At 39.4% G+C, this 13,496-nt stretch overlaps 1 protein-coding gene across 2 annotated transcripts in view; it reads right to left on the reverse strand.

The window, feature by feature from the left end:
• Nucleotides 1-228: 228 nt before the first annotated feature.
• FRZB (frizzled related protein) overlaps nt 229-13,496 on the reverse strand; it is a 34,714-nt gene continuing 21,446 nt past the window's right edge. For both annotated transcript variants that reach the window (XM_073306091.2, XM_073306092.2), the window contains 4 exons: nt 9,510-9,575; nt 6,130-6,334; nt 5,781-5,844; nt 229-1,641 (listed from right to left, as the gene is read on the reverse strand). In XM_073306091.2, the coding sequence (XP_073162192.1) occupies nt 1,531-1,641; nt 5,781-5,844; nt 6,130-6,334; nt 9,510-9,575 (446 nt within the window). In that variant the 3' untranslated portion in view covers nt 229-1,530. The remainder of the gene's footprint in view (nt 1,642-5,780; nt 5,845-6,129; nt 6,335-9,509; nt 9,576-13,496) is intronic.

The following is a 13,496-nucleotide window of genomic DNA, read 5'->3' on the forward strand; positions in this document are numbered from 1 at the left end:
GTATCTAGCACAATGGCGCTCTGAGCTTGACCTTTGGTTATTAATGAAAACATTAAATTATTATGAACACTTTCGAAATATTTTCTATCTTCACTGCTTTATTTGCATTTAAATTCAGTAATGTTTAACTATGTAAACTCTGGTGTCGTTTCCTGTGGATGAACAGCAACCACGAGATACTGTATATGGGTGTCCTGGGAAAAGAAATTCAGTACTTCCAACTAAAAATGCAGTAACAGTTTGCATCATAAGTGTTTTATTTTCTGTCACCAGAGCTCAGAAGCTTGGTATTCTACTTACATCATTATACTTTTAAAAAAAAATGATAATTTCAAATTGTTGGCACTGACTGAAAAATTCTATTGAAGGAAGAAAATGCAGGGTGGGTGTTTGTTTTTTGCGCTGGCATACACTGTGGACAATAACAAATCACGGATTTTAAACATTCATTTGGTGCAAAAGTCAGGATAAGGTCTCTGACAACTATCATTCTTTTATTAAACATATTTTACTGAGCATTAAACACTGCTGTTTATGTAGGCACAGAAATAAGAATAACACCACAAAATCAAAATGATAAAGTGCAGACCTATACTGAGAAGCAGGCCTGGTAAGTCAGTCTACTCCTACGTGATGTGGGGGAGGGTGGGAAGGAACTGCCATTACGAGAGCAAGTATACTGTAAATTATGTTGTGAGTTAACAGAACTATACAATGTTTCCCACAAGGATTAAAGCATTTAAATCCCATGTGTTTTTTGTTGTGATAGATGTAAATTAGACTTAAACTTATACAGTGGCTTATTTAAGAGTAAGCAAATTGAAGGGTTGTGCTGATTAGAACACAACTTTTAACATGAGTCTCTTCCTTCATGCTGATTAGGTATTTTTTGTTAGATAATTGCAGAGCTAAATATTTAAACTGGTTTTCAATCAGTCAAAATTTTCCCTTATCACGTTGCTGACGCTAACACTGCGAACAATTTATTTTGCTCTTCAGTCAGTGTCTTTCCAGAAGTGCCATATAATTCTTAACTTATGTATAGATATGGCCATTATATTTCAGACTAAAACTTCTACATTAAAAAAACCCAGTTGCTGCAGCCATGATCAAGCATGTGAGAAAAAGGAACAGGAGCAGAGAAGCTGGGTTAAAGTTCCACCCCTACTTTTTTTTTTTTTTTTTTAAAAGGTCCTGGTCTGGCCAGATCCCATTCCTATGTTGAAATCTTTCTCTAAGCAACATGGCCCCACTGATAAAACCACCAATATCTCTTAACTTCAGTAAATGTCCTCCTATTTTTATCTCATAAGGACAGTTTTCTGCAGTTATTACTGAGATAAAATATAATTTTTTAGGGTTTATACCCCCCCTTAAAAGGCAGAATGAGGGAAAATAACTAATTAGCTACAACATGATTTTTTTAGTAAACAATATAATATAACGTGCAATAGTGCAATTTCTCCCTTGCTGCTTCAACAATGCAAGTCTTAATATAGAGTCCATTGATTTGTACATAGCTTTTCACATTTAGTTGCGTGTTTGTCGGGGGTTACTGTTCTTGCCAGGCTTTTGAGCAGAATCACTTTGTCCAGGCTCATTTCTGCCCTTTCCAGGGTGACGGAGTTTCTGATCCCAGCGCTGTACAATGTAAGCAAACAAAACTAATAAATGGAAGAAAAAAATTAACAAAGCTACAACTGCATGTGTTTCAAAATACCTCAAACGCAGATATTTTTACAAAACTAGTTCGCAAATTACACTCAAATGCTGCAAAGCAATATTTCTAAAAGATGCTGTTACTCCCACCAGAAGAGAAAATGCCAGAGACTTTATAAAATAATCGTGAATGTGTGACTTACAGATTATGAGCAGAAGTAAGAGTTCTGCCCCAGAGTGCAGAGCATAGTGACAGGAATGTGGCTATCTAAATGTGTAACTAAATATTACAGTAACAAATCACAGGGTAAAGCAGGTCCTTGTTCTCATGGTCTAGTGACCATATTTCTTAAACCTTTATTTCTTTAACTGTTTTTTGGTAGGGATGTGCCCGTATGAGGCTCAAACACTAGCTACTTACTAAGGCCATGATTCTGCAAGATTTGCACAAACCCTGTTTGCTTCAGCAGGGTTCTGTGTGGAGGCAGTAGTCAACCTACACGACTAAGCCTGGAGGATGAGGATCCAATCCTAAGAGGTGTTGAGCCCTCTCAACTCTCAGTGAAATAGTTGGAAGTTGAGGGCACTCAGCACCTCACGGGATCATGCCTTCAAATGCATAGCATGTTATTTACACAGTCGGGGGATGAGTGACATTACACACACAGACCTAAGTTATGAATGCCAGGGTAGATGATGGTCAAAACACAGACTTTGAAAAAAGTTATTTTACCAAAATGAATTATTTAAAATGTTAATGCATTTTTCTTTCAATGAAAACAGGCTTGGTTGCGCCCTCTCCGCAAGGTTAGAACTAAACGTTCCCCTCCGCATGCTTGCAACCCAACCACTGCAGTGCTGAGAATCAGAAAGTGACTATAGACAATACTAAAACTGTGTCCATGTCAAAGCTGAAAGAAATACAAGTAGTAATCAAACACTACTGTGAAAAGCACATTAGATTTTAATAGCCTATCTTTAACTTTGCTTATGCAACCAGCTTCATCAAACTCAAAGCCCTGCCAAGAACAAAATTATGCACGTAATTTATTTGCGTGGTTATTGTCCTCAGGTGTTACTAGAAACATAAGTAAGGATCTTTTTCAGTTCTTAAGGGTTTATTGAACTAGTATGTTTTTGGTTGTTTTGTTTTTAACAACTTGACAGTGCCCTTTTAAGCAAGAACTATTGGCTGCCTAAGAGATCATATTAACATCATGAAAATGAATGATCAGACACCATGCTACAATGACAAGCAGAAACGTGGCTTACGCTTTATTTAATTTAATTCATTTATTTATTTTAAATGTAAGTAAAGCCACCTGTGGTCCTTTTTAGAAAACCAGGATAGAAAAACAGTCAAGTGATTCATAGAGCACAGCTGGGATGAAGGAACTGTGTGTAATAGATGGTGTAATAAATGGTAGTGAAATACCAGGGCTGTAACAGTTGCCGGTAACTGAAGTTACACTAGTAGCAGGAAACCAGAACTAAAGTGGTACCAGAGAACAACATGAATTATCACATGTTCCATGGCACTGGCATTGAGGAGGTTCTACCAGATAAGAGAGGTCACCCAGTCTAATAAAAGAATATGGATAACAGCTAGACATAGAAGAATTTCAATTTGTATAAAAAAAAAAAAGGATTTTCTCTGCAGTGATCACTAAAACTTGAAGAAAATGAGGGGAAAGAGACGGACAACACATGCAAAAAGATGTGGGGAACCTTATTTATGTCAAATCAACACGTTGGAGAAATTGTTTTTAAAATAAATGCTTTCCATGTAAAATGATGTTCTTTGTAATGCTGCCAAGGTCACTAAAACCATTTGAAGGTGTCAGATACGTAAAATAAAGCTTAGGTGCCAAAGGCTGTGTGGCTGTCTAGCTTACCCAATCAATCATTCCAGGAATTACAAGATATTAGGGTGGAACCTATATCCTTTTTGTGTTTGCTCCACTTCCTCCCTACTTCTCTATTTTCTTTCAGATAGGAACTCCTGTACTTGTATTCCTCCCTCACATATGTCAAATGTTTCCTTTAGATGAAGAGCTAAGTCTCAGAGCGAGACCAAGTCTGCACAACTTAGATGAGAACTGTATTTAAACATTTAAAATTTGAGACACACAAGTTTGTAAATGAGATAATAAGGCTTGTGAAACCACGTTCTGCCCTTGACTGTGTGTAGACGGTTCCCACTAAACTGAATAAAAGCTGCATGTATGCACCTAAATGCAGAATTTGGCTGTAGAGCTTAATCCAGCTCCTGCTGATTGAAATAAATGATTCAGGTTTTAATCGCTGCTAAACTTGTATAAATCTGGATTAACTCCACTGATTTCAGTTATGTTACTCCAGATTTACCCTTGTGTAATGGAATCAGAATCTGACACGTTAACTTTCATGGGTGTAGAATTGGGCCTCATATATTTATATGGGAATAGATGGCCAGCCCTCTGTGGAGAAAGAGGTGGTTAGGGACTATTTAGAAAAGCTGGACGTGCACAAGTCCATGGGGCCGGACGAGTTGCATCCGAGAGTGCTGAAGGAATTGGCGGCTGTGATTGCAGAGCCATTGGCCATTATCTTTGAAAACTCGTGGCGAATGGGGAAAGTCCCGGATGACTGGAAAAAGGCTAATGTAGAGCCAATCTTTAAAAAAGGGAAGGAGGAGGATCCTGGGAACTACAGGCCAGTCAGCCTCACCTTAGTCCCTGGAAAAATCATGGAGCAGGTCCTCAAAGAATCAATCCTGAAGCACTTACATGAGAGGAAAGTGATCAGGAACAGTCAGCATGGATTCACCAAGGGAAGGTCATGCCTGACTAATCTAATCGCCTTCTATGATGAGATTACTGGTTCTGTGGATGAAGGGAAAGCAGTGGATGTGTTGTTTCTTGACTTTAGCAAAGCTTTTGACACGGTCTCCCACAGTATTCTTGTCAGCAAGTTAAAGAAGTATGGGCTGGATGAATGCGCTATAAGGTGGGTAGAAAGTTGGCTAGATTGTCGGGCTCAACGGGTAGTGATCAATGGCTCCATGTCTAGCTGGCAGCCGGTGTCAAGTGGAGTGCCCCAGGGATCGGTCCTGGGGCCGGTTTTGTTCAATATCTTCATAAATGATCTGGAGGATGGTGTGGATTGCACTCTCAGCAAATTTGCGGATGACACTAAACTGGGAGGAGTGGTAGATACGCTGGAGGGCAGGGATAGGATACAGAGGGACCTAGACAAATTGGAGGATTGGGCCAAAAGAAATCTGATGAGGTTCAATAATGATAAGTGCAGGGTCCTGCACTTAAGATGGAAGAACCCAATGCACAGCTACAGACTAGGGACCGAATGGCTAGGCAGCAGTTCTGCGGAAAAGGACCTAGGGGTGACAGTGGACGAGAAGCTGGATATGAGTCAGCAGTGTGCCCTTGTTGCCAAGAAGGCCAATGGCATTTTGGGATGTATAAGTAGGGGCATAGCGAGCAGATCGAGGGACGTGATCATCCCCCTCTATTAGACATTGGTGAGGCCTCATCTGGAGTACTGTGTCCAGTTTTGGGCCCCGCACTACAAGGATGTGGATAAATTGGAGAGAGTCCAGCGAAGGGCAACAAAAATGATTAGGGGTCTGGAACACATGACTTATGAGGAGAGGCTGAGGGAACTGGGATTGTTTAGTCTGCAGAAGAGAAGAATAAGGGGGGATTTGATAGCTGCTTTCAATTACCTGAGAGGTGGTTCCAGAGAGGATGGTTCTAGACTATTCTCAGTGGTAGAAGAGGACAGGACAAGGAGTAATGGTCTCAAGTTGCAGTGGGGGAGGTTTAGGTTGGATATTAGGAAAAACTTTTTCACTAGGAGGGTGGTGAAACCCTGGAATGCGTTACCTAGGGAGGTGGTAGAATCTCCTTTCTTAGAAGTTTTTAAGGTCAGGCTTGACAAAGCCCTGGCTGGGATGATTTAATTGGGGATTGGTCCTGCTTTGAGCAGTGGGTTAGACTAGATGACCTCCTGAGGTCCCTTTCAACCCTGATATTCTATGATTTCCTCTCTTTTTTCTTAAAGGTGAGATACAAACAGTTTTCAATGTTAATTGTTACTAAGATTGTGAAACATTGTCTTACCTTTACTTTTTTACCAAGACGATCCTTCCATTTCTCAGCTATGGAGCCTTCTACCAAGAGTAACCTACACATTTCAGATAAGCCAGTTATTTTATTATCAAGGAATGTGTATGCTGTACGTAGCAATATACACAACGCTAATGGGATCTGCTCAAGGGGAGAAGAGAGAGAGAGAGAACCTCATGGCATTCAGTAGTGACAAGTCCAAAAGTCAAAAGCATTGCTCACGAGTTCTGAAGAAAATTCTGCCCAATTTTCTTCAGAGGGAACAATGGTGGCTTCAAAATGAGGTGGTGGGCGAATAGAGCAGGGAAAGTAATTCTCTAAAGGACACTAAAGAATAAATTACCTGGAGCGTTCCTCATCTTCATAGCCCATTATAATGTATTCTTCATTGGCATTGAGCGGTGGGCATAGACAGCCAGAGTTTGTGTAAAGGTTAACAGTGTCCTTAGGAATATTCACCAAGGAAGACTTTAGTATCTCCTTTACTTCAACTACTGCGGTGACATCATGACATTTAGTCTTCACCTCCTTCACTTTAGCCCGAATGACTGGGGGAAAAGTACAGAGTATAGTTAACAGCAGCAAATAATGTAGGTCACCCCCATGCCATCCTTTGTGAGCTGGGGGATTAGTCTTTTGTGTGCTCCTTTATCAAAAGCTCAACTGAACTCCATCTAGATTTTGCCCAGAGATTCCCTTCTTCCCCCTATTTCTTCACTTTCTCTTCTACCAAGAGTAACATGTACATTTCAAGTAGGCAAGATATATAATAGCAATGTAGGTGCTCTGTGCAGGGAATAATTTATCAATGGGCCTTTCACCTTACTTTCTCTGGGATATATTTTTTTTTTAGTTTTTTTCTTTTATTCCCTCTGTGTTTTAAACATGTAGTTCATATTTCCTATTATTTCCTCCTCGCTCATACATCTTATTTAGGTCCAGTACAGACTCTTAATTTGTCATCCACAGCCTTTCACAAAATGGAAAATATACTTGAAAGCTTTATTGTATCATTATCCCTATTGGATGACAGGGCCTTCCCTTTTCTCTTCTTCCTCCAGTGACCCAGCACCAATCTGCTCTGTTTTCCATGAACTCCAATGCTCCTGATCTTGACCTGATGACCTGTCTAATTGTTTCTTCTCTGATCCTATTATTCTCCCATGAACTGCATACTAGGGAAAGTTGCCTTCCAAGGGCAGCAATTTTTTCAGGTCTCTCATGGTGACCAATGAGCTGACACCGCATGCAAATCCAGAGGTCATATTCAAGGGAGTACTACATCTTGCACTGTTTTCAAATCATAGATTCTTCCTCCATTTTACATCCAAATTCCTCAGATTCTTAATCTCTTATAACTAGTGCAAAGAAAAAAAAGGAAAAATGGAAGAGATGTAATGAAAAAGAGAAAATCCATTAATCCATCCCCACTCCCTCCCCCCACACACACACTTTTCCACCCACAGCTATGCTCAGCATTGTCTCAGCTAAGTTGAACACAACTGTTCAACAGCTCACAGGTTTTATACAGAATAAAAATTTTACCCAAACTAATCCACTTTCTTAAAACCTCTTAAGACTTTCCCACAAAAACCTACTTTGCTTTGGCACTCTTTCTAATGTGTTTCCAGAGGTCTTTACGTTCTAAAGAAAGAGAGGAATGGTATAACAGAATATAAAGAGAGCCTGTGGTAAGTCATCTTAATTCTCTCCAAAATTCCCCCAAGCTTGTTTAGCCTAACCAAAAGAAGAGGGGAGATAGGATTGCTCTCTATAAATATATCAGAGGGATAAATACCAGGGGGAGAGAGGAATTATTGCAGTCAGTACCAATGTGGACACAAGAACAAATGGATATAAACTGACCATCAGGAAGTTTAGACTTGAAATTAGATGAAGATTTTTAACTATCAGAGGAGTGAAGTTCTGGAATAGCCTTCCAAGGGAAGCAGTGGGGGCAAAAGACCTATCTGGCTTCAAGATTAATCTCGATAAGTTTATGGAGGAGATGGTATGATGGGATAACATGCTTTTGGCAATTAATTGATCTTTAACTATTCATGGTAAATAGGTCCAATGGCCTGTGATGGGATGTTACATGGGGTGGGATCTGAGTTACTACAGAGAATTCTTTCCTGGGTATCTGGCTGGTGAATCTTGATCTTGCCCACATGCTCAGGGTTCAGCTGGTTGCCATATTTGGGGTCGGGAAGGAATTTTCCTCCAGGGCAGATTGGAAGAGGCCCTGGGGGGGTTTCGCCTTCCTCTGCAGCATGGGGCACGGGTCACTTGCTGGAGGACTGTCTGCACCTTGAAGTCTTTAAACCATGATTTGGGGACTTCAATAGCTCAGACATAGGTGAGAAGTTTATTGCAGGAGTGGGTGGGTGAGATTCTGTGGCCTGCGTTGTGCAGAAGGTCGGACTAGATGACCCTAATGGTCCCTTCTGACCTTAATATCTATGAGTTTATGGCTGTAGCACGAGCAGTGAATCTCTGCCATAATCCACTGGAGAATACTCACACCACAACCACCCCTACATATAAAACAGCTAAATGAGTCAGAAAATCATAACCTTGCTGCTTTTCACTGAATATGAGAGTTATTAATATCATTTAGTAGGATTTATTTTATTACAGACTTAGTGGATACCATTTGTATACATATGTACTTAAAAAGCTTGGTTTAACAATAAAATTGTCTTCACTATGTCCTGGTCATGTAAACCCTTTTTCATGAATTCAGTGAAACTAATAGTAGCTACTCCCATGAGTAAGGGGTTGCAGGTCAACATGTTAAGACCTCAAGGGCCCAATTCTGCATTTCTGACTCCTATATGTAATCCTTACTTATGCAAGAAATCTTGTTGACTTCATCAGGTTTATTTGTGTAAGAAAGACTTGTCTGAATAAAGGCTGCAGAACTGGACCCAGGGGATGCCTGAAGAATAGGGAAATCTGGACAGCTCAGGACATAGTTTGGACATCAGGGGGGTCGCACAGGTGTTACTGACAGCATAACTTGGCCTGACGGAGCCTCATTACTGGCAATGATGCAGGGGAAGGAAAGAATCTAACTTCAGTGTCAGATCCCAGGATGAGTTTGCGGGGATGATAGTAAAAACATCTTTTTGTTTGTAAACTGAGCAAGTTTGAGCTAGAAATCAGAGATAGATCAAAGATAGAATCCCACAATGTCATTTTTATCCCATCACTTTTAAGACTAAAAACACTTTTCAATGCATAAACACCTAGTATTCTCCTGGAGCCAATGAAGTGGCACATCTCATACCAACTGGGATTTAGAGTGAAAAACAGCAACATTATACAATGAAACACACTGGGCTTGCATGTTAATGTTTAAATATTGTTTAAAAAAAACTGTTCACAGAACATTTTAATCTCAAAAGCTACAAATATTATGATGTCCTATTAAAATACTAACCCACCCTTGCCTCATCCTTCCATGAGTGAATCAAGTTTTGAACTTAGAAATTTTTTTTACTTCATGTTGTCTTTTTGTAGTTACTGCTAATGAATGAACTCAATACAATCAATCTGACCAGCTTTCCTAGTGCAAATGAGCATGAACTGATTACATGCTTAGGCCATAGCCCATTATTGTGGAATTTTTTTCCTGTCACATTACTAAATTTAGAGTTCCTGGAAAAACTTAATGTATTCCTTTAAAGGTTTGATATCTAGCCATGCAGCTGTCCTTACCATAGTTATAATTGTTCCGAAGATAGGTCTTCTGGGTAGCTTTAATAGGCTTGCATTTGCAACGCTCTGCAAAACAGAAAACCTTTGCTTTAGAAGAACAAGGCATTGACTCAAAGACAAACTCTCCCATCCCCCCAAAATTGCCTTTAAAAACACTGAAACAGAGATTGATAGCAATCAGATGGCAAAAATTAATTTATTTATATATTCAGGTTCTGTTAAAAACATAGGGGGTATTATTAAACTCCTCTGCACAAAAACATAGTGAAACTGAGCATCCCATTGCTGATTTGAGGATATTTATAAAAAGGTCAGTGTGTCCTGCAGGAAATTCTGATGTTTTAATGTTTGTTTTCATCCCAAATCTGAACAAATAGTTGAAATAGCAACACTCTTAGGAAAGAAAATATCTAAAAAATTGGAAATGGCAAAATGTTTTGTTCTGAGCCTGTTCAATGTTAAACAGTATTTTCCTATTGTGGCACATTGCCTCATGGAAACTGTAGTTCAGGAGTCAGATGACCACATTCTCCCCTATGGGCCAGACTCCCTGGCCAAACTACATCTCCCATGATGCATCTGCAGTCATGGGACTTCCATGATGCGCCAGTCAGAGAGAAGACTGTATTGCATCATGGGAGATGATGTCTAGTTAGGGAGCCTAGCCCATAGAAGAGAATGGGGGCTGGAACTACACTAGGGAATGCACCACACTAGGGAAATGCAATTTAATGTTGAACTGACTTGAAACTATACATTTCAGCCAGTTCAACAAACCAACTCAAATAAGATATTTCATTTTGATTTTCTCAACAGAAAACTGAAAACTTTTGCAGAAACTGCATTTCCCCTCAAGAAATCATTTTGATGGAAAATTCCCAACCAGCTATCAATCACAGAATAAATTCTGTTTTCAGTTATACTACATCAAACCCAGAATAACTGCACCAGCAAAACTGAGGGCAGGCTGTAGACTCCCTATGGCAGCTCTACAGCGTGAAAACACAAGCACATTTGTTACAGGGACATAATACCTTTAAACCCAGGGGCTGATGGAATTTGTAGTCTCCAGACCAGGCACATGATTAAGAAATGTCAGGTGACTTAGTGTCATGTGACTTTCTAGTGGCTACTGTGTAAAGGAATGCTTCTGGCACAGTCTTGTGAAGGTTGGTTCTGTGGCCATATGAGATGAGGCCTAGAAGATATCCAGGAAAGCTACCCAGGGGAATAGTCAGTCTTCTCACCTACCATCTTGCTGAAAGGTCTTGTCTGGATGTTGCAAGTGTCTTGTATTATGTTAATCCTGGTTTGGAATCTCCTTTAAATTAATAAAGCCAGCACTGAAGAAATGACCTTGGACTGAACTATCAAATGGGTTTTATTTTACCTTCCTTAGTTGACACGTCTGCCCACTCACTGGCCTACACACTCTACAAAGGACTGAACTAGGATCCAGCCGGAGATTTTGACTAGTGCTCAGACAATTCTAATCACTGAAATTTTTGCATTTGATCTTTTTATTCTAACATGTACTAAAAAGAATCCTCTCAATAGGTGCCCTAAAGAAATATATGGCTAATATATAATCAATCTCCCTGGCCATCCCACGCCAGAAAGGCAAAACAAAGAGCAAATTAAGGTGCTGATCCAGCAAATCTTACTCATATGGATCAGACAGACATAACATTTTGTATGTATATACTATAAATATTGGTATGAACAAGGTAATCAGCTTTGTTTGGATACTCTTCCATTTATAATTTGTATTTTAATTGTCTCAGTATGGTCATGATACCTAATATGAGTTTTTGACACTGACTTTTGTGAGAGCAGTTCCTATGTTTCTACTTCATTCAGGGAAAGAATAAACAAAGACTCTTGTAAGTAAATTAACACTTGAAAATTGCATGAATTATAATAAATAATCGTGGAGTGCTAACTATAACTGAAATAACTGTTCATGGGCTTGGGGTGGGAGATGTGAGGAGACATTTTTTGGCAAGAACCCTGGGGAAGGGCTCTTTGTAATCACTCCCCTCTCTAGATAACCAGCATAGAAGACGGTATCATTCAGCTCATAGAGAATATGCAGAACCCTGTGTACAATAATGAATATGTGGCCACATAATTGCCCTTCTATCTGAATTTTCTACACAACTGTGCTCTAGAATCTAAGCTTTCATTAACACAGTGAGGTTCCCCCCTTCCAGTTGCAAAGATAATTCAAAATATAAACCCATGTAGCGGTGTCTGCATGAGGTTGCAGACAGCTGGAAACAATAATACAAGTGGGTACACTTCATTCATGTCAAATAAGTTGCTAACTCAGTCTGGAGCCTTTACTGATAATGTTGCTATCCGAAGAGGTAACTACTGATCATTTTAACAGAAAAAAATCAAGCTACTTCATTATTTTGGATGTAATGGAAGTTATTGAGACTTGGTAGAGTGGAGCAGCTGATTACAGTTGGCATTTGCTGGGGTAAGTGAGAGAAATTTAACCCTTCCCCACAAATTACAGTACTGTCTAGAGCCATACGCAGAGCCAGCTCCCTGCTGGGACCCCCCATCCAGCCTCTTCTCTGCTGTGCCCAATAGAGCATTTCCCCCATTATGTTTGCTAAGCACACAGCATTCTACTTCTATTCAGAAATACATAAAGAACATCCTACAAAGTAACAATTGCATCAGTACTCTTACTAGAAACATCATGTTCCAGAAATAGGCATATCCTGTTAGTGATCTGTTTTGCTGTTCTAGCTGAAGCAGCACATAATTCAGAACAGATTAGTGGTCAAATTAGGAACAGAACCCAGGTGCCTTGACTCTCACACTCATGCTTTAAACATCTGACACTGCCTCCCAAGTCAGGTATGCATGCTTCAATATTAAAAACAGTAAAACCCAACACAGCTGATTTATATAAACTGAAGATCTAAAACAGTGCCCATTTCAGATATTTCAGTATAATCTGAAAAGAACAGTTCAAAAAAATAAACTTGTATTTTTGTGCTTTGAAAAAATTAGGAAGTTATTGTGTTATTTATTGGGGTTCTCAGTTTATCATTTACTTTGGCTTCAATGTATCCTTATAGTTAAAAAGAGAAAACAGTGTATACAGGAAAAAAGTACATTTCAAAGGAAGAGAATAATGTTTCTCTTGAATTTCAAAATACATTCTCAGAAATCTATCTATCTATATGGAGAGAAAGAGAGAAAAATATGCTACAGAGTTGAGCTTTTCTATGTGACTGTTTTAAAATAATAAGGCAGAAAAGGGAAGTAATTTTTGTCTTTCATTAAGCCTATATGAATTCATGTACATTTAGGCCAAATTACGGCTCATTTTGTAAACTGCCTCAAAACAGGTGCTCATAAAGGGGCCAGTTCTGTAACCCTTACTCATGTTAGTTTCACATTTCAAATTCAAACAGAGTCAGACCTGTGTCCAGGAGAGTTACCTTAACAACACACAATGTCAATCCCTTAAAATTCCCCTTCTCTGCAGAACTTTATTCCACCACACTAGCAAAACACAAAATGATTGAAATTGACAGCAATGTTACCTATGGGTTAACACTCCTAAAACAATAAATCTCAGAAACTGCTTTAATCCAAGGAAAATATTTTACTGTAATTGTCCTAGAATATAATCAATGGGCTTCTCCCTGATCCCACTGAATGATACTATCTAATAACACTTATCAGCACTTTCTCTCTCTGTGTGTGTGTATACACAAAAAGACTTGATTGATTGATTGATTGGATGTCTCTTGCAGGGATGAACCTATGTGAGGAACAGTCAAAGGCATGCATATACATACACGCACAAACCCCGGAGGAGAACTTAATAGAATGATGCTATTGAAAGGCATAATGTCTCTTAGATTCTAGGAGAGCACGGAGGGAAACACCCCTTTCTACACATGTGTAACTGGAAAAGATAGGTTTCAGAGTAGCAGCCGGGTTAGTCTGTATCCGCAA

Source organism: Lepidochelys kempii, chromosome 11 (genome assembly GCF_965140285.1).
Source record: "Lepidochelys kempii isolate rLepKem1 chromosome 11, rLepKem1.hap1, whole genome shotgun sequence".
Taxonomy (NCBI): Eukaryota; Metazoa; Chordata; order Testudines; family Cheloniidae; genus Lepidochelys; species Lepidochelys kempii.